Source organism: Amia ocellicauda, chromosome 9 (assembly GCF_036373705.1).
Source record: "Amia ocellicauda isolate fAmiCal2 chromosome 9, fAmiCal2.hap1, whole genome shotgun sequence".
NCBI classification, from domain to species: domain Eukaryota; kingdom Metazoa; phylum Chordata; class Actinopteri; order Amiiformes; family Amiidae; genus Amia; species Amia ocellicauda.
Genome location: NC_089858.1, coordinates 9,541,286 through 9,566,897, shown reverse-complemented (window position 1 = coordinate 9,566,897; position 25,612 = coordinate 9,541,286). Strand labels below are relative to the sequence as shown.

Below are 25,612 nucleotides of genomic sequence, written 5' to 3'. Positions count from 1 at the left end.
GGCAGTATACTCTGCATTAAAGAGGCATCCAATTCGGACTTATGAACATAACCTGAAAATCCATTATTTAACGTTATTATTGAATGGTTTACTAGTACAGATACAATCCCAAGCGTCCATAAAGCTCAAAATGTAACACTGACTAGGATTTACTGTATGACACATATTTAATATATTTATGCACCTACCTGAAAGAACTGTCGTCTTTTACAGTGATATGCATAAGTAAAACAACACCCAGTACACCTTCAAAGCAGAATAAATAAAAATGCAGACTTAAAAAAGTGCATGAATGATCTAAACGATTTCTAGTTTTTTTTTTTTTTTTATCTGATTAATGTGTTTGCAAGTAACTATATAAAATATCCAGTGCAAAAAAAAAAAGAAAGAAAAATAAATATGTCTGACTTAGGTTCGTCCCTGGATATTCAGTTTGCACACATTAATTCACCTCAAATACGCTTTACAACTCCAGCTAAATATATAAGAGCTGCAGCTATGGAGCCGATTCACACGTCGACCAGAGGGGCGCACTATTCGGTATAATTCGGCAATTTCCGCGCGAATGTATTTCAATTCCCCTTTTCTAAAATTACATGATTTAGATTTTTTTTGTCTAGACCTAGCTGTGTTCCTTAAATATAAACAACAACTGCAAAAATAATGTTTAAAATTAAAATAAAACTGGAAAAAACATTCTTCATCGTGCTCGACCGTGACGTCACGGTGTTTGGAGTCGTGACGTTGCAGGTACACGTCGCCTAGCAGGATGTACTCGTCGAAGATGGCGACTGTGTGTTTGCCTCACGGTCCTGCAATCGTGTAGGAATTCATATTTAATTCCGCTTCTGATCGAGCTGTGTATTTTTTGGCCGCAGGGAGGATCTGAGTTCTCTTTCTCTGAGAGGTAAGGTTTGTGGAAATGTCCAGCGTCTGTTTGGCTGGTGGTGATGGGTTTGGAAAAAATGGGACTGGGTCGGGATTACCTAGTTAAAAGGCACAAGCTCTGTTATTCCCGGTTTAGGGGCATGAGGGATCTGACAGCACATCCTGTTACAGAAGTGGATTCGTATAAACCATCGATGACCGATTATATACCAGAGAGTGTTCCCCTAGGACACCCCTCTCCTGTCTGTGATTTACCAAAGCTTGATCAAACTTCGGGTAGTTGCCTGTTGCGATGTACGATTAATCATTTATGATTAAATGCTGTCTGCCACTTGTTTACTTTACATCGTTGTTATAATGCATTTCTGATGGTCATATCCCGTTGTTGTGTTTGCGCATAATGTTTTGCAGACTACTTCACTTACGAGCTTTTCAGTACTGCACCAGATTGTACCCTTAATTCAAATTAGAGGAACTAAATTGTTCAATTAATTTAAATAATGCATACCCTTGTGTGCATAGTCCTTTTAGGTTTGCTGGTTTCCTTGTAGTGTAGTGCATCAATTGGTATTATTAATTAGTATTATTGTCTGGGGCTTTTCCGGTTCAATCTTCAGACTGTTAATGTTGTTAGATCATAGTTGATCATAATAAGACGCTTCTGTACTCTCTGCTTAACTGTTTAAGGGTGAATGCTTCAACTTGAGCACTGCTAGTTTGACACGTATTTGGTATAATATACATATCAAATAAGGGGAACAAGATCAAAAGAGCAGCAGCTGTCTTGACTGCCTCGAAGGGTTAACTGATCTTACTCATTCATTTGGTTTTTCTTCTGCTGCGTCAACATGGCTACGTTGTATTTGTTTATAGTACTACAACAACAGGTGCTAAAGGTTAAAGGTTTGTGAATCCATCCCCCAATATCGTACACATGATAAACACTGCACTTCTTAACTTCATTAGCAACATTAGCATCTACGTTGTTGCTTCTTTGGATTACAATCCAGTTCATAGCACTATCTATAGGTTTCAGATCATTTAGTTGACCATACTATAACTATTCCCTTTTGTTCACATCCTTGTTTTAGTATTATTAAAACCTTTATCACACTAAATGATTGCTAGAATTATAAACACATTCATAAACTCACATTCACATGTGTGTTTTTTTGGATATATATAAAACAATTGTAGAAATAGACAGAATACATGAGCTTTGAGCCTCCTATCTAACAGGTATCCTCAAAAGAATACCTTTCACCTCAACCCACTTTGTGCAATAGTGTCCTTTCAGGTTGACTAAATGCAGAGGTTTGTCGAGCTGTTCATGCCAGCTGTGTAAGTAAACTGTGCAGAGTGATTCAAAGACTGTTGAATTCAAAAAGGGGGCCACTGGTTTACCATGTTATGCTTTTTGTAAAGAAATAATGTAGGGTATATATAATTAGAAAATTGGCTGTGGTTCATGGTTGTCATCAGGTTGGGATAGCTCCCATCATTGTTCGTAGTCCCACAAACTAGTCATCTTAGGTTTATTTAGCCACAATGGCTGGCATTTCTGTGGAACAACAAAACATTTAAGTTTTTACAGATCAAGTCTGTAAAAAATCTGTCCTAATAACAGTGACTGGTAGACACTACATAATATCAATGGATTTAGTGATACTGAAAATACTATAACATGGCTTGGATTCATGTACCATGTTTTTCGTGGTAAATCTAGACTAGGCAGACTTCAGTATAGCATGTTCATAATTTCTTCTCTAAGAACAGCCAGGATTAAAAGTGAACTATCTAGCTAGCTCACTAGGCTTGTCATGTGGTATGCAATGTATCCTTGTCAGTAAGGGTTGAAAGTTGTATGTGTATCTTTAATCTACTTACAGACTTTCCTTTTTCTAGGAGAGAGAGTGACTCTTGGTTGACAATTGTTAAACTTTCCTTGAAAAATTAGCTATTGTACCAGTCACATGACACTCTAAGGACTTCTATTGGAATAAATAACTCAAGGCTCTAGTAACTGTGGAGTGGCTTAGCGTTTGACTGAATCACTGAACACTGTAATCCCCTGCCCTGATAGTAATAAAATAGGCAAATAACTGCATTTTCCTGTACTTAAACAAATACAAATAAAAATCCCCTTCCACTAAAAATGATTAATCCACATTTGCTTTTAACTAGGTATTGCAGTCTTTTCTTTAACACACCTGGATGAGTAATTCTCTCCCAGTATTAAGTTTTCAGAATATGTGTGTGTGTAGTTGAAGAAGACATGTATTTACCTAAATAAACACTAATGTTTACATTGTTTAATTTGAATTTAAGGTAAGTCGCTTTGACAGTGCAAAGAATATGTTGGAGTATAGTGCTGAATTTTAAGTATATAAATGTGGTTGAAGGATTGTGTATTCTCCTTGTCTATATGAAGGCTTGGAAACATATTTGTCCTGTGTATTCCTTGAGAAACTGTTAAAGATGCAGGGAGGGGAAAAATAAAATTGTGATTTAAATTGGTTAAGCCTGGTAGAGGCTGTAAAATTACCTTCTCAATGCATTAATCAATTAAGCATACTAAAGTATAGAAAAATACTTGGTTATTTGTTTTTGTCATTCAGTAATCGAAATAGCATTAGGAAATATTTTTGCAGATTTGAGGGTCAAAATACTACCCCATTGAAACTTTGTTACTTGCTCATGGGTATTGTTACCTTGTGTTGCTTTTTCAAAATATTCTATTTCATGTTAGTATCTCACAAACTACTATCAAGTGGGGTGCTTAGCATGTCTAATGTCTCTTCCGTTCTGCTTTTAGTGTTTATGAGCCAGTGCAGAAACAGCAGCCTGACTGATTGTATGTCTTGAGAAAGATGTACATATTTATACATCTTTAACAATTGCTATGCAGTGTACAAGATGCACAATCAACACAGGATATGACACATTATTCATGGGGTACACTATTTACTTTAAATTCTTTCTAAAGTTTTACAATTACAATTATTATTAATATTATTATTAATATTATTATTATTATTATTATTATTATTATTATTATTATTATTATTATTAAATCCAATACCTTGAGACTAAACTGCATTTTTTGTGTTTTTGTTTTCTCAGCTGAGTGTAAACTTCAACTCCTAAGCAGCCTAATTCTGGAATAACATTTCTTGCAACTGGAATAAAAGCTGGCAATGCAGCCACCTCCTCGAACTGCACCCCCAGGGGCTGCTGGTCCTCCACCCACGGGGGGAGTCCCCAACGCATTTCGGAGGACCAGGCTGCCTTACGGCAAACCTGGGAACACACCCATGCCAGTGGCAGCTGCGCTTATTCCGCCTGTGACTGACCCCTTTGCGTATGGCCGCCAAGCACCACAGACCACGCCTGTTGGAAATCACCCCCCGCCTCCTAGGAGCAGCCCACTTCCAATGCAAAATCCACTTCCTTCAGGATTCCTTCAGACCCCTCCAGTCCAGAGTCAGTCGGCGCCTCCGCAGATGGTAGATGGCCCTCATCCTGCACGTCCACTGCCTTCCACAGCTGGTCTGCCCATCAGTCTCTTCACCCCGCACAGCAGCGTGGCTCCGTCACTGCTGCCAGGACATTTCAGTAACGCTGACAGTTTCACTAGCCCAGCTCCTCCTGGTGCAGAAAGAGGGCAGTTCAACTCAAGAGAACATTCACCTTATCATGTGCAAGGAGCTCCAGAGAACAGCTTTGAAGGCACACCCTTTGCTGCAGCCCCCTTACAAAACAGAGCTACCCATGGGCAGGAAATGAGGAGGGAGCCTGCCTCTTACAACCCTATGGTCCCAAGCACCATACCCTTCCCTCCTCAGAACATGCAGCCATCAGCCACACAATGGGTGCCCGATCACGGCAGCCGGCCTCCTTCAGTTCAGAATTATTTTCAGCCTAGCAGCGAGCATCCATCTCAGTCTTTCAGTGCTCCCCCGCCAGCCTCGTCCCCAGCAACTATACCTCCTCAACCGCCACCCCAGAGTCAGGTCCGTTCAGATCACCAAGGCCACATTGGACAGCAAAATGTCATGCTGGGTCCAGGGTCAGCCACCAGTGACCGCCAGCAGTTTCCTGACACAACGGAGGGTAGCGAAGTACCAGTTTCCCAGCACTATAACCCTCAGATTCCAGCTCAGAGTTATTTCAATCAGAGTTTTTCAGCACATGATCCGTGGTACTGCCAGCCTGCCCAGGAGCAGTTCTACCATCAGATGGCTGGAGCCGCATCTAATAACCTCCCCAACTTTACTAACCCTGAACCAGCAGCTGTTCCCTGGCAAGCTGGTCTTCCCCCTGCCACTAACCCTGCCCTTTACGAATCGGATCCGGGCACCATTTCAATGTTTTTTAAAGGGAACGACGTTGAAAATGAAGAAACACTTGCAAGTGAGCAGACAACCATCAATGGAGTTGCGGGAGGAGACTCGCTGGCAGCCGGCCAGGGCACCCTTTTTAACCCTTCATTTCCAAATCAGCAGCCGCAGTCTTTGCAGCCACAGATGGGCGTTGAAGTGGCCCAGAGCACATTGGAAGTGCATCAGCAGAGCTTTGACCGCTCTGTGACTGTTCATAGTAATGCACATCTGGGCAGTGGAGCCATAGGCTCGTATGAGAGTGGTATTGCCAGCGATACACAGAAAAATGTTGGGGCGCACTTTGACAATGTGGAAAACCTGGAATGTGTAACAAACCAGGAGGTGTTACCTAGTGAACCACACAATGTCCCACCACTGCCTCAAAATGCGAATGAGGGTATAGGTCCTGGTGAAAGTAATCCTGCAGCTCAGGTCGGGGATAATTTTGAGGGGGGGCCCAACTTGGAGACTCCAGATTCCATACCTCATCCTGTTCGGTCTGAGAGCGTCTCGTCGAGCTACAGCAATGTGAGTCACAGTAGTGCATCTAGCACAAGAAGACCACAGGGAGTGGTGGGAACTTTTATACAGCAAGAGATTGCTAAATCCACTGAAGAGGTGTCTGCTGGCTATTTTGAGCAGATTGACACATCTCCTGCAGTGGAGTTGCAGTCAGTTGAGCAAAATATGCCAAATGTAATGTATCAAAGTCAGCTCTCTCAGCCTCCAACCCCCAGCCCTCCAAAACCAACAGGAATATTTCAAGCCAGTGCAAACAGTTCATTTGAACCGGTCAGATCCCATGGAGTTGGTGTCAAACCCATTGAAGTTGATCAAGCCAGGATGGTCATGGAGAAAAACAATGGAGCTCAAGGCACTGCACTACAGGGGTTGGTAGTTTCAGATGCCTCCCCTGGTAATCTTGAACAGCCACCAGACAACCTGGAAAATATATTTATGCCTTCAGGTCACCATCATGCCATGGGGCCTCCCCATGTAGGCAGCCCTACAAATGTGATGCAGCCCATTGTCAAGCCCATGGTAGAGACGGTCCTTCCAGAAAGAAGGCCCTCCTCTAGAACACATGGGGCTCGTCTGAAATGTGAGAGTCCTGCCACCACTCTGTGGGCCCAGAATGAGATGCAAATATTGGGGGCTAACATTCTTCTTGCTCCAGCTGCACCCCCAGTTCATAGCATAATCAAAAACCCGAGTGCAGAGGTTATTCAGCCTCCTGAGGATGGCCCCTTGAACCATTCATTTCAGCAGCAGTCTCCATACCAAGCCCCCCCTGCAGAGAAGCCAGACACGTCATCTGAGAATCTTGAGAACCCTCCCAAAGTGGGGGAGAGTGACCCGCTGAGCACCCAGGCAAGTTTGGGCTATGCTAGCCTGTTAGTAACTTCCCCAGCAGCTGAATCATTCCAGAATCAGCCTGTCTTGATTGCCCCTCCTGCTCAAAATTGTGTGATTCCTTCAAATAATGCCCCACTCTCTTTACTTAATCAAGTTAACCCAAGTGAAACTTTACCAAATCAAGGGACAGATGAAAAAGCCTTGCCTGTACAGCAGGTTCCTGTAACATCTGGTACTAATGCATTGCAGCCAGGTCCCCCAACAAGCATGTTATTGCCTAATCATCCCCCACATTTAATTGCTTCATCAATGACCTCATCTGGAAACATCTCCAGTCAGCCTGGGAACATGATCATCCCATCTCCACTGCATCACAATCCTCTTAATTTGGCTCCAGAAAGCAGGCAGAATGTGAAACGGCCACCAGAAAGCACTGCTCCACAGTCGGTAAATGCCACCATCTCCAGGGCCGATGCACAGGTAGGTCACAATAATTTGGCACACACCCCCACCAGTTCCCAAGCCCAACCTGGCATTCCCTTGAATGCTTCCAATTACGAACTCCTCAATTTTTCCCTGCACAATCCACAAACCAACCAAAATCAAGCTCCAAATTCAAGCACCCACCCGCCTCTGGTTGGTTCTCAGCAACCTGTGGCCATCAAGCAAGGCACACCAGACAGTAATGCAGCAGGGGTTTATCTGCAGGTAACGAAAGGTGCACAGCAGACGGGAAAGGGACAGCATGAACCACCTATGAAACAACTGGCAGGTGTAGTCTCTCCGCCAGTGAATGCTAATGCCCAGCAACAAGCAGCCGAGCAGTCGCAGAAGCCCGAAGTTAGACCTGGACCCCAGGGAAATGGAGCTTCACCACAAGGACCGCTACCAAATAACCAGTATCCTCAACCTCCGCCCACGGGACCAGGCCTGCCAGGCGTAGAAGCTCCAAATCGATCCGTGGGATACCCTGCAGGACCAGGAGGGCCACAGCCACCCCAGTACCCTCCACATCTGTTGTCGGGGAACTCCCAGCAGCCTCCTGATCCACAGCGGCCTCCCTCCACACACCCCCCAGCGCCCGGGTATGGGCCGCCCTCTCAGCCCCCAGCCCCCGGGTATGGGCCACCCTCTCAGCCCCCAGTGCCAGGGTATGGGCCGCCCTCTCAGCCCCCAGTGCCAGGTTATGGGCTGCCCCCTCCGAACCCAGCGCCCGGGTATGGGGGTTATTACGGCGGGGCCTATCCTGAGTATCCTGATGGCAGGCAGCCCTACCCACCGCCTTATCCCCCATCCGATCCCAGAGCTGCACAACCATATTGCCAGGTACCGTATTACTCCAGACCACAAATAACTTGTTTTATTTGTTTTATTATTATACTCATTCGTTGTAATTTTTGTTACGCAGTGTTGCTTATCCAAAAAAATAGCACAACAAACCTGTAAACCCCCCCCCCCCCCATTACTGATCCTTGATTGACGGGATTGTCTTCTAATGACTGCTTGAATTATAAAAAGACTAGATCGGAAACAAAAAAGAGACCAGTATAGATTGTGGAATGATATTTGTGTATTGTTCAATGGTCCCTAAACTGAAAAAATAATAAAGTGGGTTGGGGTAGTGTTGTTCCAAGATGTAAGCACTTGATCTTTAATATGCAGTGATGCTGTTAATTGTTTCATCTAGGATGATCCCTACAGAAAGTATGATGCCCGATATGGCAGATATGAAGGCTATAACCCAGGATACAGGGAAGGGGAGCGATACCAATACCCTGAGCAGCCAGAGCGGCCCAGCTCCAGAACAAGCCAGTATTCGGACCGGCCTTCCTCCAGGTGAGACTTGAACATTTCGTGCCTGCAGAAAAAAGCGTTTATGCCCTTATCTTAAAAGCTTGATTTCCACTGCCCAATTTGTATTTTAGTGTCTGTGAGTAGGGATTCCCTTTTTTTAATTCTTTGGGCCCAGTCGTGTATGGGTGACCAGTTTCAGTGAAAGATGTAATAGACCTGTCACTTTGAATTACCCTGCTCCACAAGCTGCACAGTATGCCTTGCAGTGTGTACTGTAGCAGAAATTTGCGAGATGTCACGGTCACATCAGTTTAGCTGTGTTTACTCGACTATTGTTCTTGGTCATTCTTTTCTTCATGTACCGTATTGGTCTGAAATTTAGGATGACCTTACTTTTCAGCAAAGTTGGATTTCAGCAGGGTATCAGCGATACCATTTTTTGATCCAGTAAAGTTGTTTGTAATTCAATAATCCAGATTTGTAATCTTGTATGGTAATATCACACAAAAAACACTGCTCTTATGTCCATGAAAAGATTACCTGAGACAGTGTGCTCAAAAGCAGCGTTTTTTTCCCTGCCCCATCGTCTAACGTGGCTTTTGAGGACAACAAGGTTTTAATTGACACAGTTATTTGATGCTTCAGCTTCTCTGACAACTATGACCTTAAGATTTACATCCTAACATAACTTTATTCCATTGATATTTGACCCATTTTCAGTCCACTCTTTTCCACATAATCACTGCAGGTAGGTTTGTCAATTTTCAGAAGTAGGGCTGTTCAGTCACACATTTAACTGATTATGCAAATATGTAATTTGACGCGGAGCATAGTCCACGAATATAGGACGAGTTGTATTATTAAAATGTTATTTAAAAAGAAATAGAAGTATTATATTAGGGCCATTATGGTACTGTATAGGAAAACAATTGTGCTTTTGACTGGTGTTGCAGCTCTGTTGGGCAATTCATATGCCTTACTTCTTAATCTCAGTTTATTATTTCTGCCCTTCAATTAATCTTTGACTGATCCTTATTTGCAATTTTCCCCATTCAAAGGCAGGCATAAAATGTAGATGACTCACCACAGTTGATGATTAAATGTATATTGTTTCATAGCAAATATGTGAACTTGCCTCCTGAGACCTTTTCCACAGATTTTTGTATGCATTTTATTTGAAGATTTAGGTTTTTCATTTCCCCAGGATAAGGTATTTGAAAATCAAAATATCTTGCATTCATTTTTCAATGAGGATATGAGAGTGAATGTGAAATTGTTCATGTATAGCAAGATCATCTATTAATAGTCCAATTGATCTGGAGCTGAAAACAGAAGACACTGTAGCAAAACAGTCACAGTGACTGAAGGTTGACAAACTCCAGAATGGAGGTGCAAATGTATTACAATCAGGTCTACCTAACATCTCTAAAGGTATTTGATCCCCTGCTGATTTTGTACGTTTGCCCACTGACAAAGAAATGATCAGTCTATCATTTTAATGGTAGGTGTATTTTAACAGTGAGAGACAGAATAACAACAAAAAATCCAGAAAAACGCATTTCAAAAAAGTTATACATTGATTTGCATGTTAATGAGGGAAATAAGTATTTGATCCCATATCAATCAGCAAGATTTCTGGCTCCCAGGTGTCTTTTATACAGGTAACGAGCTGAGATTAGGAGCACTCTCTTAAAGGGAGTGCTCCTAATCTCGGCTCGTTACCTGTATAAAAGACACCTGTCCACAGAAGCAATCAATGAATCAGATTCCAAACTCTCCACCATGGCCAAGACCAAAGAGCTGTCCAAGGATGTCAGGGACAAGATTGTAGACCTACACAAGGCTGGAATGGGCTACAAGACCATCGCCAAGCAGCTTGGTGAGAAGGTGACAACAGTTGGTGCGATTATTCGCAAATGGAAGAAACACAAAATCCTGTCAGTCTCCCTCAGTCTGGGGCTCCATGCAAGTTCTCACCTCGTGGAGTTTCAATGATCATGAGAACGGTGAGGAATCAGCCCAGAACTACACAGGAGGATCTTGTTAATGATCTCAAGGCAGCTGGGACCATAATCACCAAGAAAACAATTGGTAACACACTACGCCATGAAGGACTGAAATCCTGCAGCGCCCGCAAGGTCCCCCTGCTCAAGAAAGCACATGTGAAAGAACATCTGAATGATTCATAGGAGACCTGGGTGAAAGTGTTGTGGTCAGATGAGACCAAAATCGAGCTCTTTGGCATCAACTCAACTCGCCGTGTTTGGAGGAGGAGGAATGACCCCAAGAACACCATCCCCACCGTCAAACATGGAGGTGGAAACATTATGCTTTGGGGGTGTTTTTCTGCTAAGGGGACAGGACAACTGCACCGCATCAAAGGGACGATGGACGGGGCCATGTACCATCAAATCTTGGGTGAGAACCTCCTTCACTCAGCCAGGGCATTGAAAATGGGTCGTGGATGGGTATTCCATCATGACAATGACCCAAAACACACAGCCAAGGCAACAAAGGAGTGGCTCAAGAAGAAGCACATTAAGGTCCTGGAGTGGCCTAGCCAGTCTCCAGACCTCAATCCCATAGAAAATCTGTGGAGGGAGCTGAAGGTTCAAAGTTGCCAAACGTCAGCCTCGAAACCTTAATGACTTGGAGAGGATCTGCAAAGAGGAGTGGGACAAAATCCCTTCTGAGATGTGTGCAAACCTGGTGGCCAACTACAAGAAACGTCTGACCTCTGTGATTGCCAACAAGGGTTTTGCCACCAAGTACTCAGTCGAAGGGGTCAAATACTTATTTCCCTCATTAACCTGCAAATCAATTTGTAACTTTTTTGAAATGCATTTTTCTGGATTTTGTTGTTGTTATTCTGTCTCACTGTTAAAATACACCTACCATTAAAATTATAGACTGATCATTTCTTTGTCATTGGGCAAACGTACAAAATCAGCAGGGGATCATATACTTTTTTCCCTCACTGTATATAATCAACTAAATTGTGACCCTGTAGATAGCCAAATATATACATTTCTTAGTATAAAAAATGATGTCTGCCATTTCTTCCACTTAGGCAAGGCTATCCCGAAGACTATCAGAGAACTGGTCGAAGTGCCTATGATGAATATTATGCAGACTACTATAAAAAACAATATGACTACGGAGGTAAGATTTGAAGCAAATGCTGGACATTAGCTGGAGAGTCTGTACTGTGATGTAGAAGGTAACTTCTCTTTAAAATATCTGACTAGATCGAAGCCGGTGGGACCGTTATGATCCTGCCTCCTATGACTCGCGATACAGAGAGTACTACGACCCCTCTTACTGGTACAACTATGATCCAGAGGCCTACAGGAGAAGAGAGGCCTATTATAGCCAGCAGTATCCTATGAGGTAAAGTGGAGAGGGAGCTCACAGTACAGCCAGACAAAAAGATTAAATGGTTGTAAATATATTGCTGATCATAAGTTTGGCCAGATATTATTAATGAGACTAAACCCCCTAACCCCCCCCCAAAAGACCTACGAACACCGCGAATCTGTGTGTGTTGCAGGCGCGAAGGCTATGATGATCGCTGGCGCTACGATCCTCGCTATGACTCCAGCTTTGATGACGAGTATGGCCGGCCGAGGGACCCCTACGTGGACGACTACGACCGGCGGAGCGTGCACAGCGAGCAGTCAGCGCACAGTGTGCACAGCTCTCGCAGCCAGCACAGCCGGCGCAGCAGCTTCAGCTCCCACTCACAGCAGGTACATACACACACACACACACACTAGGCATTAGGCACTAGTCTCTTCCACCTTCTCATCACATGTGTTCAGATTTTTTTTTTTTTTTCCCTTTGGTTGCTTTTCTAAACTAAATTCCTCATTGGATGATCTAGTTCTTTCCTATTGTGGGGTAAATACAAGGCATCACAGATGGCAGTAATCTTGTGTTTCCTGTATTTTTCAGAGTCAGGTGTACAGAAGTCAGCAGGACCTTGTAGGTGCGAGTTATGAACCCTCAGGCCAGGCTCCTGCTCTCCCAGCAGATTACTCATACCAGCAGCAGTATCCTGACAATGTGGATGGGAGCCAGAGCTTTGCAGGCTATCAGTACCCATCAGGCTACCCAGCTGAAAGTGGATGGTCATCTGTTGAACAAGGTATCCTATATCCTAGTTATCCATCCCCTATTTTCACAAGGTCAAGCCAGGCCAGAGAACCAAGAGGTACTGGGCATCATAATAAAGGAGTGGAAACTTCACAAGTACCAAATAGGCCTAAGAATTGAAACTGCGGCTGTTTTTCCTCACTGGTTTGGACTTCTCTCTTGTCTCCAGCTCCGCCCCGGCCAGTGACTCCAGAGAAGTACTCGGTCCCACATATGTGTGCAAGGTTTGGGCCTGGTGGTCAGCTGATCAAAGTACTCCCAAACCTGCCTTCAGAGGGCCAGCCTGCTCTGGTGGAGATCCACAGCATGGAGGTGAGAACACTTGTCTTGTGAAACCTGTCCTTGTCAGTTTTTGCTCATTTGTGACATGGTGGTAGGTATTTTCTCCCTTTTGAAGAACACAGACTTTTATTTTATTTTCATTTTATTTTTTATTTTATTTATTTCACCCTACAGACAATGATGCAAGACACCCAGGAGCAAGAAGAGCTCAGGTCCTTCCCAGGGCCTCTAGTCAAGTAAGCCACCTTGTAATACTACATTGATTTCCCAGGCATGTCACCAAATAGCTATGCTTGATCTTTCAAACCTGTTGTTTTGGAAGTACTGCTTGTTTTTGAAAAATAAATTACCTCAGGGTTGTGTTTAACCACATTTATATTATTTTCTGTCTAGAGAGGAAACCCACAAAGTTGATGTAATCAAATTTGCCCAGAACAAAGCTTTGGAGTGCCTGAGAAATGACAGCCTGGTTGATAAAGATTCGGCATATCTCATCTGGGAGTTCATTGTGTTGCTCTGCCGGCAAAATGGGGTTAGTACTCTGCAAACAGCACAATCCTAAAACTCGACTGGTAATATGCTATTAAAGGTGTATGAAATCTGAGCTGCTTGTTTGGAAGGACTGTGACTCCACTGTCTCCCAAAACACATTTGTGACCCCTTGAGTTTAAAATGGTGTAAAATGACAGTGTTCAAGGGGATTCCGTGTCTATGTGCGAGTCCATGAGGAATTCCGCTCACGGACGTGATTTGCGTTTCAGACCGTGGTGGGAACGGATATCGCCGACTTGCTGCTGCGGGAGCACAAGTCCGTCTGGCTGCCCGGGAAGTCTCCGAACGAAACCAACCTCATTGACTTCAACAATGAACCCCTGGAGAAGGCCGAGGAGGACCCCAGCTTGGGCCAGCTCTCCCTGCTGTCTGACACCATCATGACCGTGCCTGAAAACACCGGGAAGGAGACGGAGAGGTTCCGAGAACTACTCCTCTTTGGGCGCAAGAAGGCAAGCTGTGGTTCATTTAGTTCATTTTTTCTCTTAATTTATTAAATTCTGGTTTTGTTGCTTTTAGATAACATGCATTCGTGTTTGGTTTTGAAATGTGTTCTGTTGTGTAGGATGCACTGGAGTCTGCCATGAAGAATGCTCTATGGGGGCATGCCTTATTACTGGCCAGCAAAATGGACAACCGAACCCACGCCCGTGTTATGACCAGGTGAGCAGCAGCAGATTTTCTTTAGTGTTTTTCATATTTTGCAGTCTTCAGTTTCACATTTAATTTCTTAGTTGTTTACCTTCCTTTGAAGCTGTAACCAAAATGAATGATATATGTGTTAGGAAGGGAGTACATTTTATTCTTCATAGTCCTGTTGGATAAATGTACAAATTGCATCTCTCCCTGTGTTCTGTGCACCTGCATTAGTTTAAGGCTCATTAAAACTACAGAGCAAATAAATTAAAATTCAGCTCCAAAAATGAAGAGCATAATCCTATTTATATGTATGTATGTATGTATGTAAATACATTTGTCTGGACCTAAATGTAATGCTTTGGGGTATTTTTTTTAAATATTAACTACATGGTTTATTTGTCTTTTTCTGTGTTATAGATTTGCAAACAGCCTCCCTATTAATGATCCACTACAGACGGTCTATCAGCTCATGTCTGGTCGAATGCCAGCTGCAGCCACTGTGAGTATGGGGGAAAAACCCATGTAGCCTAGAAATGCAGATAGTAAATAGAATAGCTCAAATTGGTAAGAATGTATCCATTAGCTTTAATTACATTGGTAATAGTACAAGGGTAGTGTAGTAGTTTAATTTAATATACAGGTGCTTGTTTAATCTAGAGTTCCCATAGACAGTGTTTTGGGCTTAAACTAGGTGATTTTGCATTGTTTTTGACACTATCCAATCTCATTAGTTCATTTTAAACTTTCACAGTTTAACTGACAATGTTTTCCTGTCTATATGTGGCAGTGCTGTGGAGATGAAAAGTGGGGGGATTGGCGTCCACACCTGGCCATGGTGCTATCAAATCTCACCCACACCCTGGATCTGGATACTCGAACCATCACCACAATAGGAGACACACTTGGTGAGTCTAAGCAAAGCTGAATTATTGATTTGGGAAGCTTAGCACTGAGTGTATTGCAGTATTCAAATAAGATTGCTTAGATACAGTCTGTTTTTGCCACAGTGTATATCTTCATTCAACATCATTTTCAGAAATTAGAAAAACAGAAAATGTTTTTTTAGCTGTGCTTGAAGAATAATTTAGTTTTTGTTGTTTGTTGTAAATGAAGATGCCATTAGTATTTCATCACTTGTCTGTTCTCCACATTCATAGCTTCAAAGGGACTGACCGATGCCGCCCATTTCTGTTACATCATGGCCCAGGTTGGGCTTGGCGTCTACACCAAGAAATCAACGAAGATGGTTCTGATTGGAGCAAATCACAGGTGAGATGAGGAACAACCATTTAAGACCAGTAGTTACCACCTAGAATATGGTGAATTAACCACCAGAAGATGCACTTCACTTCACTTCTTCTGTCTCCAATTCCAGTTTGCCATTTTTCAAGTTTGCCTCCAATGAAGCCATCCAGAGAACGGAGGCGTACGAGTATGCTCAGTCCCTGGGCTCTCAGTCATGGTCCTTGCCTAACTTCCAGGTCAGTGCTTTATTTTTATGTCCAGGGGCATGACTCGTGTGTGAAACGCTTGACTGCGAGTGGAGGGATTGATATGTTTAGTGCACTTTTAATAAAGTTTGTCATGTTTCTCACCCTCCTCTCCAGGTCTTCAAGTTCATTTATGCCTGCCGACTCGCTGAGGTGGGACTCTCTGCGCAGGCCTTCCACTACTGTGAGGTCATCTCCAGGACCCTCCTCAGTCACCCGTCCTACTTCTCCCCCATGTTCATCAGCCAGCTCATTCAGGTAACATAAACACCTGGGCTGTTCTAAATGTACAATATGTGCTCTCCTCAGATCATACTTGACTGATTCAGTCCTTCATTGTGTTTACTACCAAGATATCCGCAAAGTTGCGATTCTTCGATCCTCAACTGAAGGAGAAGCCCGAGCAGGAGCTGTTTAAAGAGCCCGATTGGTTGGAACATCTGCGCCAACTGGATGGGCAGATAAAGGTTAGAGGGGAAAGACTTCATCCTGGAGATTGCATCTCAGCTTTTCACCCTAAAACAAATCAGCAAATAGTCTAAAAAACAGATCACAGTATACAGCCCTCATAATGCCCTGAAAAAAGGTTGAACTAACATTACACAATCATGTGATCTACATCATATTTCTTTATGAAGAGAATGCTCACCTGCAGTGCCCTTTTACTTTACCTCACGGCTAGGAAGGGGCGATCTCCTACAATTCAGACCGAGCCACTCCCCAGCAGTACGAGTGCAGCACCCCCAGCTCAGAGTTTGATCAGCCCAGCCCACCCAGTGGCCCGGGAATGCACCAGGATCCGAGTGGCGCTGCCCCAGAGAACCCCCTCATGACCTCACTGATGCCAAACCCAGGACCAGTGGTGCCAGGGGTGCAGCTCATGCCACCAGGTATGTTACAGCATTCACCTTACGGAGCCCATTACTGGTGGACCAGTTCTTGCCCTTTCCACATCCCATAGGCTGTTTGCTCCAAGCATCCCTCCATCCATCCCTTCCTCCCATATGTTTTATAATTAATAAACTCTCCGAACCTGTTGCTAAATTCCACAAAGCTAATCATTTCAGGTGTGTAAATGGTCCTTCTGGGCAGGTGCTGTGGGGATATCTGAAGTAACATGGCAGCTGTACTTCCTCTGTAAAGCCAGACCATAATGGCTTGTTACAGTAGTCTGCATGTTGAGTTTCCTGTACTTAATGCCTCTGTGTGCCTTTTTCCAGCGCCGCTCCTTGATGGAACAATGCCTTCAGGACCCCCAGCACCACCACCCCCAGCTGATGGGGGTGTCCAGTTCTACCCAGTGCCACCTGCTCCCCTGGGCCCAGTGCCAGGGTCTGCACCTCCTGCTCAAGGCCCCATGCCAGGATATCCACCTCCAGGGCTGGGGTATGGGGTCCCCTATCAGCAGGAGCAGCCAGAGACAATGTATCCGGTACAACCTATGCCCCTGCAGATGCCCCCACAGATGCCCCCTCCTGAGTCCCTACCCACTGTGCCAGAGCAACAGCACAGCTATCAGCCAGGTCAGCAGGGAAATTCTTAGCATCTTAATCGCTGTTTTAGTGTCCTCCTCGTCATACAATTCACCGCCTTAAAACTCTTCATTCAGAGCAAACTGGAAAATGTCAGAGAAGACAAGTATTAGCAACTGCGATTTCAACACTACTACTACTTCAACCCTTTTCGTCCAACAAGTTAAATTTAAATATCATCAGGGTATAATGTTTTTGCATTCTGTTATGTAACAAAGCTTTCCCCACTTTGTGTGTTGGTCTTTTAAGTATATACCATCATTATACAGCACTAAATTTGAATCATGTCTTTTGTACCCCATTAGCTTAGTCCAGGTGCTGTATTTTGAATCGTATAAATGATACGTTAATGTATGGACTGCTTTTAATTTTACCTTTGTCACAATCAGAGAGACGCTTGAGTTCCCAGCCATCCTCCCCGGCCAGAAGTACGTTCACCCCACATCCGCAGATGGATTTCTATGACCAAATGGTTCATATGGTAAGTCATTGTGAAGTGCAATCAGTAACTGTACAACTATGATTGACAACCATGTTCCTGCTTCTGATTCGTGTTGTTGTTCTGCATTTTTGGTTAGTCTGTTTGCTCTGAATCACAGTGCAGTCCTGTCCTGTTGGAAGATATGACGAGCTCCGGCTGCTGGTTCAACCTACTTTGATTTGTGGCAGCCTGTGTGAATGCTAAGCTGCAGGCCTGACTAACTGACATATTGTGTGCCTTTGTATCTAACCAGGTCCCAGGAAAAAGATCTCGATCTACGTCACAGTCTTCAGTGTACACGGTATGCCCTGGACTAGCAGCAGTGTTTCTTCATTGTCTATGGCGTGACTTCCTGTGTGTTTTGGTTTTGGTTTTCTCTCCCCATACCTGTATCTGAGTTGACTTCTCCTGTCTTTTAAGATGTAGCAAATCATCTGGTTGTTCCATCCATGCTGTTTTATTCTGTTTAATTAGGAACTGCACTTATTGATTTAAATATTTTTTAATCTTGCCTCTCCTACTGCCACATTCTCCCAGACTATGTTTGTCCTGTTTAATCGTCAGCTTCCAGATTACCCATACGTTTGATTTACTCAAACTATCCTCAATCATGCATCAATAACTCTCCGTTCCTCTTTTTCTCTCTTTCCTTCCTTTCCATTCCAGATTTTTCCCCCTGTTATTTACTTGATGATTTAAAACCATTTTCTGTATTCTATATACATTGTCAGATTCAGGATGATTGTATTGGTGTGTATCTGAACACCCATCACTGTCTTGTACTGTAGTCCCACGGAAGACGGTCCCGCACCACCTCCGAGTCTTCCTGCCACTCTATTGGCCGAGACCGCAGCAACTCGGCAGCCAAACAGCCCTCCTCCCCCCCACCGGCGTCCATCCCCGAGCAGCCAGCCAGCAGACCAGAGGAGCCCAAGAAGCCCAGCAAGAAGGACTCTCCCAAAAAGGTCCGTTGAAAGTAGTAGAAGGAGCATGTGAGGGAATGAAGGTATATTTCAAATTAATGGACGAAACCCTATGCCTATTTTATGGCTGATGAAGGCTGAGTTCAAGATCCCAAACTTCCAGCATACAAGATTCAATTAGTAAAATAAATAAAAAAATAAAATGTTTCATTTCCCATGGTGATTTTGAACACTATCTGCTGAAATTGAGAGTGAATGTCAGAGAAAATCTACTCAGTTGGCTTTCTGTTTCTTCAAATCAGGGAGGTAGAGGTGGTTGGTTCAGCTGGCTGTACCCCAAAGGGAACAATGAGGCTCACCTTCCCGATGACAAAAACAAAACGGTAACGAGATTTCAAACGTCATCAAATACCATGTCAATGATTTTATTTGTTGCTTTGAATATTTGTGAAGTAGGATATTTATTTTAGATTATGATTAGTCAGGGTTGCAAGGGTTTATTTTTGATATAAATATAATTTTCTAGCTTGTATTTTGTACGGTTTCAGATTGTATGGGATGAGGCAAAGCAACGATGGGTTAATCTCGACGAACCAGAAGAGGAGGTAATTGTTTTATTTTATTATTATTATTTATTTCATGGCAGACGCCCTTATCCAGGGCGAGTCATTGTTTTGTGATTTGGACTGAATTTCATCAGTGAAGTTCAATCCCTATTTTCCAATAGAAAATCCAGTTCATGGTTTATGGTTTTCTCGCCAGATGAAAATGCATGTCTGAAAATTAATCTCTATTGGTTTTGTTTTTTTAAACAGAGTAAGCCTCTCCCCCCTCCTCCATCTGGCTTCCCAAAGATGGGCCCTCAGATGGGCCCTCAGATGGGCCCAGGGGGTCCAGGGGGGCCTCCCACTGAAGCTCCTCCAGTCAATATCTTCTCCAGGAAAGCTGGTGAGTTCAATCCTGATATCTGCAGAGTTCACTTGAGCTGTGAGTCCCAGTTTTCTCATTTGTGTTCCTCTTCAGTAGAGGAAGGGGAAACTACTGTGAAATGTGACCATTATTGCACCAGTTTTAACTGTAGTTTCAGTTTTAAAAGTGCTGATGTGGAATTGCAAACATCCAGATTCCAGATGGCAGCAGCTTCAAAGTATTGCCTGAACTACCATTTTCCACCTTAAATGTTTTTTAAGTGCAGGGCAATGTACATTTGTGTATTGAGCTCTACTTGGCCAAGTAATTGCTTACCTAACTTTCAGGTCAATGTTTTGATGACTGGTGATTACTGATTGGAGCCCCCTTTCAGGTGCAAGAACCTAAATAGCAATTTGACCTTTCGGCTTTCTCATAAACATCTGAGAGAACAAGCAGCTTCATATATGTAGAACAAAGAGGAAGGGAAATGAGTGTGTGGTAACCTGAAAATGTCAGTGAAGCAATACCGTCCATTCACTAGTCGTGCTGACCTCCTCCGTGGCCCCGTGCTGCTGTTTCAGGTACAAGGAGCCGCTACGTCGATGTCCTGAATCCCGGAGGGGCCGGCTCCAAGCCCAGCACTGCTGCCCCTGCCCCTGCCGACCTGTTTGCACCTTTGGCTCCAATGCCCATTCCTGCTAACCTCTTTGTACCCGGATCAGGTCTGTCTGGATGCAAAATTATAATGTACAGCTGATCTGATCTGATCTAAAATATATTTCAGCATTTCTGACTTTCTTTCACATGTGGGTTAACAAGGAGCATCATTTAATTCTAAAAGCTACCTTTCTGAATTCAGGCACTAAGTCACACTGCTTATCCCGGCAACAGTCTTAATAACATGACCTAAGAGCGTAGGATGTTGATGATCCAGCAGAGGGGTGGTTGTGAGTGTGGAAAACTATTGGCCCAAGGATTAGACCCTATAAATGTATAAATGAATGAAAATATGTCACCCCAGCTCCTGAAAGTCAGCAGCCCCTGGAAGGCAGTGTGCCCGAGACCGAGCCGAGCACCGAGCCGAGTACCACTGATGCACAGTCCCAGCCCCAGGTAAGGCCCTGGCTGAGTGACCAGGTTGTCATTGGTTTAACGGGGTCGTTCTTAAACATTTGTAAGATGGGAAGACTGGGGCCTGGGTGCTCTCCAGTACTGGGTTGTGTATAAAACAAACCGAAAAACAAATGGTAAAGCACGGTTTATGTTTTTTTTTTTTTTAGACCAATCTGTGTATACCAAACCTAAACCCAAGATATTTATTTATCCCATTACAGTTTTACAACCCTGGTTTGTATCCTCCTGGCTCAGATGGGACTTTACATCCAGATGGGACGCCCTCAGGGGAGGTAGGAACAACAGCAGACTTCGTAGGATAGAGCGTTTACCCCAGGATTTGGCGTTTCTCCTCATACTATTTCCATATCCCATTGAAGCATCCCAAGGTCTAATCTGAAAAGGCTTTTCCCTCCATCCGTCATCGAGAGTAGACTCCCTGAAAAGCCTTCAGTGTCCGTAGCATTTGTTAACCTTAGCCAGAGGATTAACTTTCATGACTGTAGTTTTCAAACTTGTAACATTTAACATGTTCTGCAGTGTCGGTCATTTTGAAATTAGAGCTGTTAACCACATGTGATTGGGCAGCACAAATGGGTACAGACAGCCTAGTCAAAGGTTCAGGTCATATTTGCTTGTGTGTGTGCCGTGTGGGTGTGTTTATCAACTAGTAATATACAGTACCTATAGAAAATCTACCACCCCCTTTTAAAATGTTTTCATTTTGTTGCCTTATAGCCTGGAATTGAAATAGTTTTTATTTATTTTTCAATTATCTACACATCCTACACCATGAATTCCAAGTGAAAAAAATATTCTAGAACTTTGTATATTTTTTATTTATTTATTTATTTAAAACCGTTAGGAGTATGGTGTGTAGATATGTGGGGGGGATCCTCATTTAAATACATGAAACTCACTGGCACTGATGCAACTAAATGTGAAAAAAGTCCAAGGTGTAGACTTTCTATAGCTTGCATTAATCTGATAATGGGGGCATGGTATGAATTTAAGTGCCAGGACAAAAATATATATATATATATTGTGTAGTAGCAATTTTTTTATTTTTTTTTCATAAAGTGCAATAGTTAATACAACATATTTTGGGGGGTGGGGGTGCAATGGGAATATTTTGAAGTCTTTTGCAGAATCTATGCAATTCTTGTTCAGCTCCTGGCATTTAAAAAGCTGAATCTGAAATTCTGCTTTCATGGAAATCTTGTTTCAGACTGGTGACTTTGGACCATGACATGCATGTGTAATTTTCTGGTTCATCTGTTTTTTTTTTGTTGTTTTTTTTGTTTGATTTTTTTGCTGTTTTGTAGCTCTCGCGTTCTAGCTCAATGAGCTCTTTATCACGCGAAGTGAGCCAGCATTTAAACCAGGTACATGCAGCTGGCGTTCCGCTCTTGCACGCTTTCTTTGCACATACTCATGTCACCAAGTCTGCAGTCTCTGCCTTTAGCCTTGCTTTGGCCATTCTTCACCACCTCCATACCAGTAATGCTAAAATCCTACAAGAATGAATCAGAAGATCCACAAGTTGGGAGCTGCTGCCCAAGTTTTTGGGGAAAATATACATTACATTTTGACTTTCAATTTGTCCATATACTGAAGTTTCAGGTTTTATAAAATGATGCCTTTTCGTTTTGGGGGGGTGAGGGGGGAGAGTGTCCTGTTCCTTTGTCAGTCTGTGCCCTGAATGATGTCATCACACATCAATTCAATGCTGAAGGCAAAGAGCTGTTGCCACTCCCCTGGCTTGGTGTGAACGCCACACTGTCTGTGCGAGCGAGCGCATGCGCCTCATCACTGATTAACCCCTCTGCATGCCACGCCACTAACCATCCACTGGGGTATAAACTGGCTCAGAAGGAGAGACAAGATCACGTTTCATAATACAAATCTCCTCATTTGTCATCATTGTGAAAAGGCCCAAAAAGGTCAGCAGAGATGTGAAGAAAACGTTTGATCTCACTTCTGGGTAGGCAATCTCCTCCACTGTTCCTGATTTATTCCATGGATGAGTCAAAGGGGAGAGATGCATTTCAGTTTATTATCGGGGTATTTAAGAATCCACTGCAGCTTCACTATTTGGAAAGTTACATAAATTTGCATAAAGAACATCTGATGTTACAACACCTAAGAAGTCCTGATTTGGGCATTTTTCTGCTAATTTTGAGTTCTGAAACAGCCATGGAATAAATAATTTTTTTCTCCACTCCACAAGCGGCCCAGTAAACTTGTCATGTTTCGTGTAGGTTCCTAATCAGCCACCCCCACAAGGAGGTCCCCCCACCGGAGGAGTGACGTTCTATAATCCTTCACAGTTTGCACAGGTAAGGGAGACATGTTGCCCGATTACTCGAATCGCATTTTAGTCTGCCGTTTCAATGAGTGTAGCCCTTTATTTTGGGTGGAGATCTGGGATTCATTATTTGTAGACTGCAACTGGGATTCAGAAAATGGTTGAATAAACACATTTACATTTTTTTTTCCTCTTTTTCCAATCTCCTTTGTAGCCAAGCGCACCGTCAGGAGGAGCCAGGGCAGGGAGATTTGGCCAGAGGAAGTACCCCGCATTGAAGTAGACGCCGTTTCCACCCGGAGCAAAATCGCGCAGTTCTGTAGGCAGACAATGAGGAATCGTGACATTCATTATGACAGAATTAGAAATAAGGCAACTTTAAAAGAGATCCTCCCTTCTCATGCTAGACTCTTTGGTAACTGGCCACCTTCACTTTGTAAGGACTTATGGTCATCATATCAGCTTTTCCTCCTCATATTATTATTATTATTATTATTATTTATTTATTTTTGCTGTTGGAAAACCTGGAATGTTTCCAAGCTGATATTTCTATTCTTCACCTCTTCCCTGAAGTTTGGTGCCATGGCCTATTTAACAGGGGGGTTCCGGAGAATAAAAGAGAGCAGACCTCAACTGGAATGTCAGGCGAATGTTATTCCTAACTAATTCTTAAGGCTAATAACACAATGCTTCACACCAAACACTCAGATTTGGTGTTTGCCGGAGCAGTTCAGCCTGCTGTTTTGAGGAAGCAGAGGTGCCTTTTTCACCGCAATTATGCCGTTCCAGGCATTACAGTGAGCTTAGCTGCACACTAGTGTGTTCCAGGGCTTTCCTTTTGCACTGTGGGTGTGCGTTTTGGCACAGTATGCCTGGAGAGAATGCAGTGTCGCTGGAGACCTCACTTTCCTCATTAAGGCTGCAACTTCAATGAAGCCCATACCAGCTTGTAACTTTTCTTTGTTAGGATGGGTGCCCCTTATTGGTTGTTCCATGACACCTGATAGACTTGTTAGAGAGAATCTGTATCCATGTTTGCTTGCATTTAAAAATGCAGAGACTATGAATCCATCCTTTGTTTAAAAGAAGCCGTTATCAAAATATTGAGTTTAATAACAATGTTAAGGTCCATTCCAAAAATTAAGTCATAGCGAATGTCACTCTTCCTTATTTGTTTGCACCTTACAGATGAAATGAATATCTTAAGGCAACAGTAATGAAGATCTTAAACCACCTACCCAGCTATTGGTGGTAGCGAGGACCTCAGAGAAACATTATTCTGCAGCCTATAGGAATGACATCATACAATAGACATCATGGAAAAGGACACCTTTTAATTCAAGTGCTTTTTATTTTTAACTGTAGATGAGTGAGAGTTTCAGCTTGTTACCACTGAGCAGCACAAGAGTCCTCTCGCATATCCCTTCTAATGAATCAAGTTCCCCTTTCAAACCTCAGTCCTGAAACTGTGACTCGTGAAATAAAACCTGGTTAAAATATTAAGATCTGTTTATTCTTTTCAATGCAGTACCTGTGTAGTTCATCTGAGATTATTAGTTTTATACTGTTAGTATAAAACCTGATGCTTCATAATCTAGGAGGTTGAACTGATTTTTCTTTTTCTTTTATTTGTTTTAAGTGCAATATTAGGACTTTCTCAAGGAATTTTGGTCAAGGGTTTTAGGAGGGGAAACGGCATGACAAAGAATTAAACTAAACTTGATGTTTACCAGTTAGGAGTGTTGTTTTTCTCATACCTTTCCATACAGCTCTGCTATAATTAATTAAGGTCTTAATCTAAACGTTAACCAATCTAAAGTCAAGTAATTTCCAAACTGAGCAACTTTTGGCTGAAAATCGATAGTAATTTTTTTTTCTTCATAAATTTATCTAAATATTTGTATATCTGATTCCGATTGTATTTATGACCTGTAGTCAAAATGTGTGCAAAGCAATTGATTACTATTTCTAATTTAACCTTCATACACAATTTAAAAAAGTATAATTTAATTGTAAGAAAGAATTGTAAGAAGTATTCAAACATCTGAAAGGATATCACTTGGAAGGAATGTTGAGTGAGAAAGTTTTGCTCTAACCTCATTCTTTCTTTGGTGGACTGTCAACGTGATTTATTTTCACCTGTCAATCTAAATGTATCCAAATCCTTGCTTCCATATAGTTCATGAAGCTATCATGATATGTCCATGTAGACTGCTGAATACTTTTAATTCAGAAGGCTCTCTTTGTTGGAAGGGAGCTCTTATTTTTCGTAAAAGGTGTTAGAATTGACACTGTAAACTTCTTAACAAAAACAAATAATAAAAATATTTTGCGCTCTGGAGCACTTTGAAATATGTGTGTGTGATTGCTTTATCGTGGTCCAGCCTTTGTCCTGCATTATTTTCCTGAAATTGTTCGCTGCATTGAACTTGTATTGGGAAGTTTTGCAAACATCTTTTTAAGTGATTTAAAAAGGTAACTGCATTTAAGAGTTGTGTGTAGTGTAGGGGGTGGAGTAATGGAGTAAGGCAATATACCTAGATCTGTTGACCAAAATATAACGTATTAAACAATATAAATCCGGAATACATTTAAACCCTATAAATAAACAATTGATAACTTTCCTTTTTGTATCATTCTCAAATAACTGTCTACCAACTACAGTGAGGACAGTCAAGAAAATGTGATTCAGGGGTTAAAAATCCAGATTAACACTGCCCAATTCTATTTAGGGAGTTTACTCCAAGAAGAATAATAAACCAAATCAAATAAATAATTCCAAACAGTTTAATATATATTGGTTAC

General features: G+C 42.7%; 1 protein-coding gene across 3 annotated transcripts; it reads left to right on the top strand.

Annotated features, from left to right (window-relative positions):
- The first annotated feature begins 757 nt into the window (after window positions 1-757).
- Window positions 758-25,159, top strand: sec16a (SEC16 homolog A, endoplasmic reticulum export factor). Of its 3 annotated transcripts, XM_066713033.1 has the most exons (33): window positions 758-907; window positions 4,012-7,106; window positions 7,335-7,952; window positions 8,314-8,462; window positions 11,491-11,582; window positions 11,669-11,810; window positions 11,971-12,169; window positions 12,375-12,567; window positions 12,745-12,887; window positions 13,032-13,093; window positions 13,251-13,389; window positions 13,619-13,861; window positions 13,975-14,072; window positions 14,466-14,547; window positions 14,836-14,953; window positions 15,206-15,317; window positions 15,424-15,529; window positions 15,656-15,796; window positions 15,892-16,005; window positions 16,221-16,428; window positions 16,759-17,061; window positions 17,460-17,551; window positions 17,805-17,852; window positions 18,340-18,516; window positions 18,777-18,857; window positions 19,023-19,079; window positions 19,290-19,422; window positions 19,968-20,108; window positions 20,408-20,499; window positions 20,721-20,792; window positions 21,825-21,884; window positions 22,761-22,838; window positions 23,022-25,159. In XM_066713033.1, exons 2-33 carry the CDS (start codon window positions 4,086-4,088, stop codon window positions 23,088-23,090), a joined length of 7,383 nt encoding a protein of 2,460 aa, XP_066569130.1. In that variant the 5' UTR covers window positions 758-907; window positions 4,012-4,085; the 3' UTR covers window positions 23,091-25,159. The 3 variants fall into 3 exon arrangements, with proteins under 3 accessions (XP_066569130.1, XP_066569128.1, XP_066569129.1); XM_066713031.1 differs by having other exon boundaries at window positions 4,012-7,952; XM_066713032.1 differs by lacking the exon at window positions 21,825-21,884 and having other exon boundaries at window positions 4,012-7,952.
- Window positions 25,160-25,612: the final 453 nt, after the last annotated feature.

What these genes read in the sequence shown, in the direction of transcription:
- sec16a (XM_066713031.1), top strand. Translation starts at nt 4,086, where the DNA reads ATGCAGCCACCTCCTCGAACTGCACCCCCAGGGGCTGCTGGTCCTCCA. An exon ending in TATCTTCTCCAGGAAAGCTG is followed by an intron (nt 19,423 to 19,967) that starts GTGAGTTCAATC and finishes CTGCTGTTTCAG; the next exon opens with GTACAAGGAGCCGCTACGTC. An exon ending in ATCCTTCACAGTTTGCACAG is followed by an intron (nt 22,839 to 23,021) that starts GTAAGGGAGACA and finishes TCTCCTTTGTAG; the next exon opens with CCAAGCGCACCGTCAGGAGG.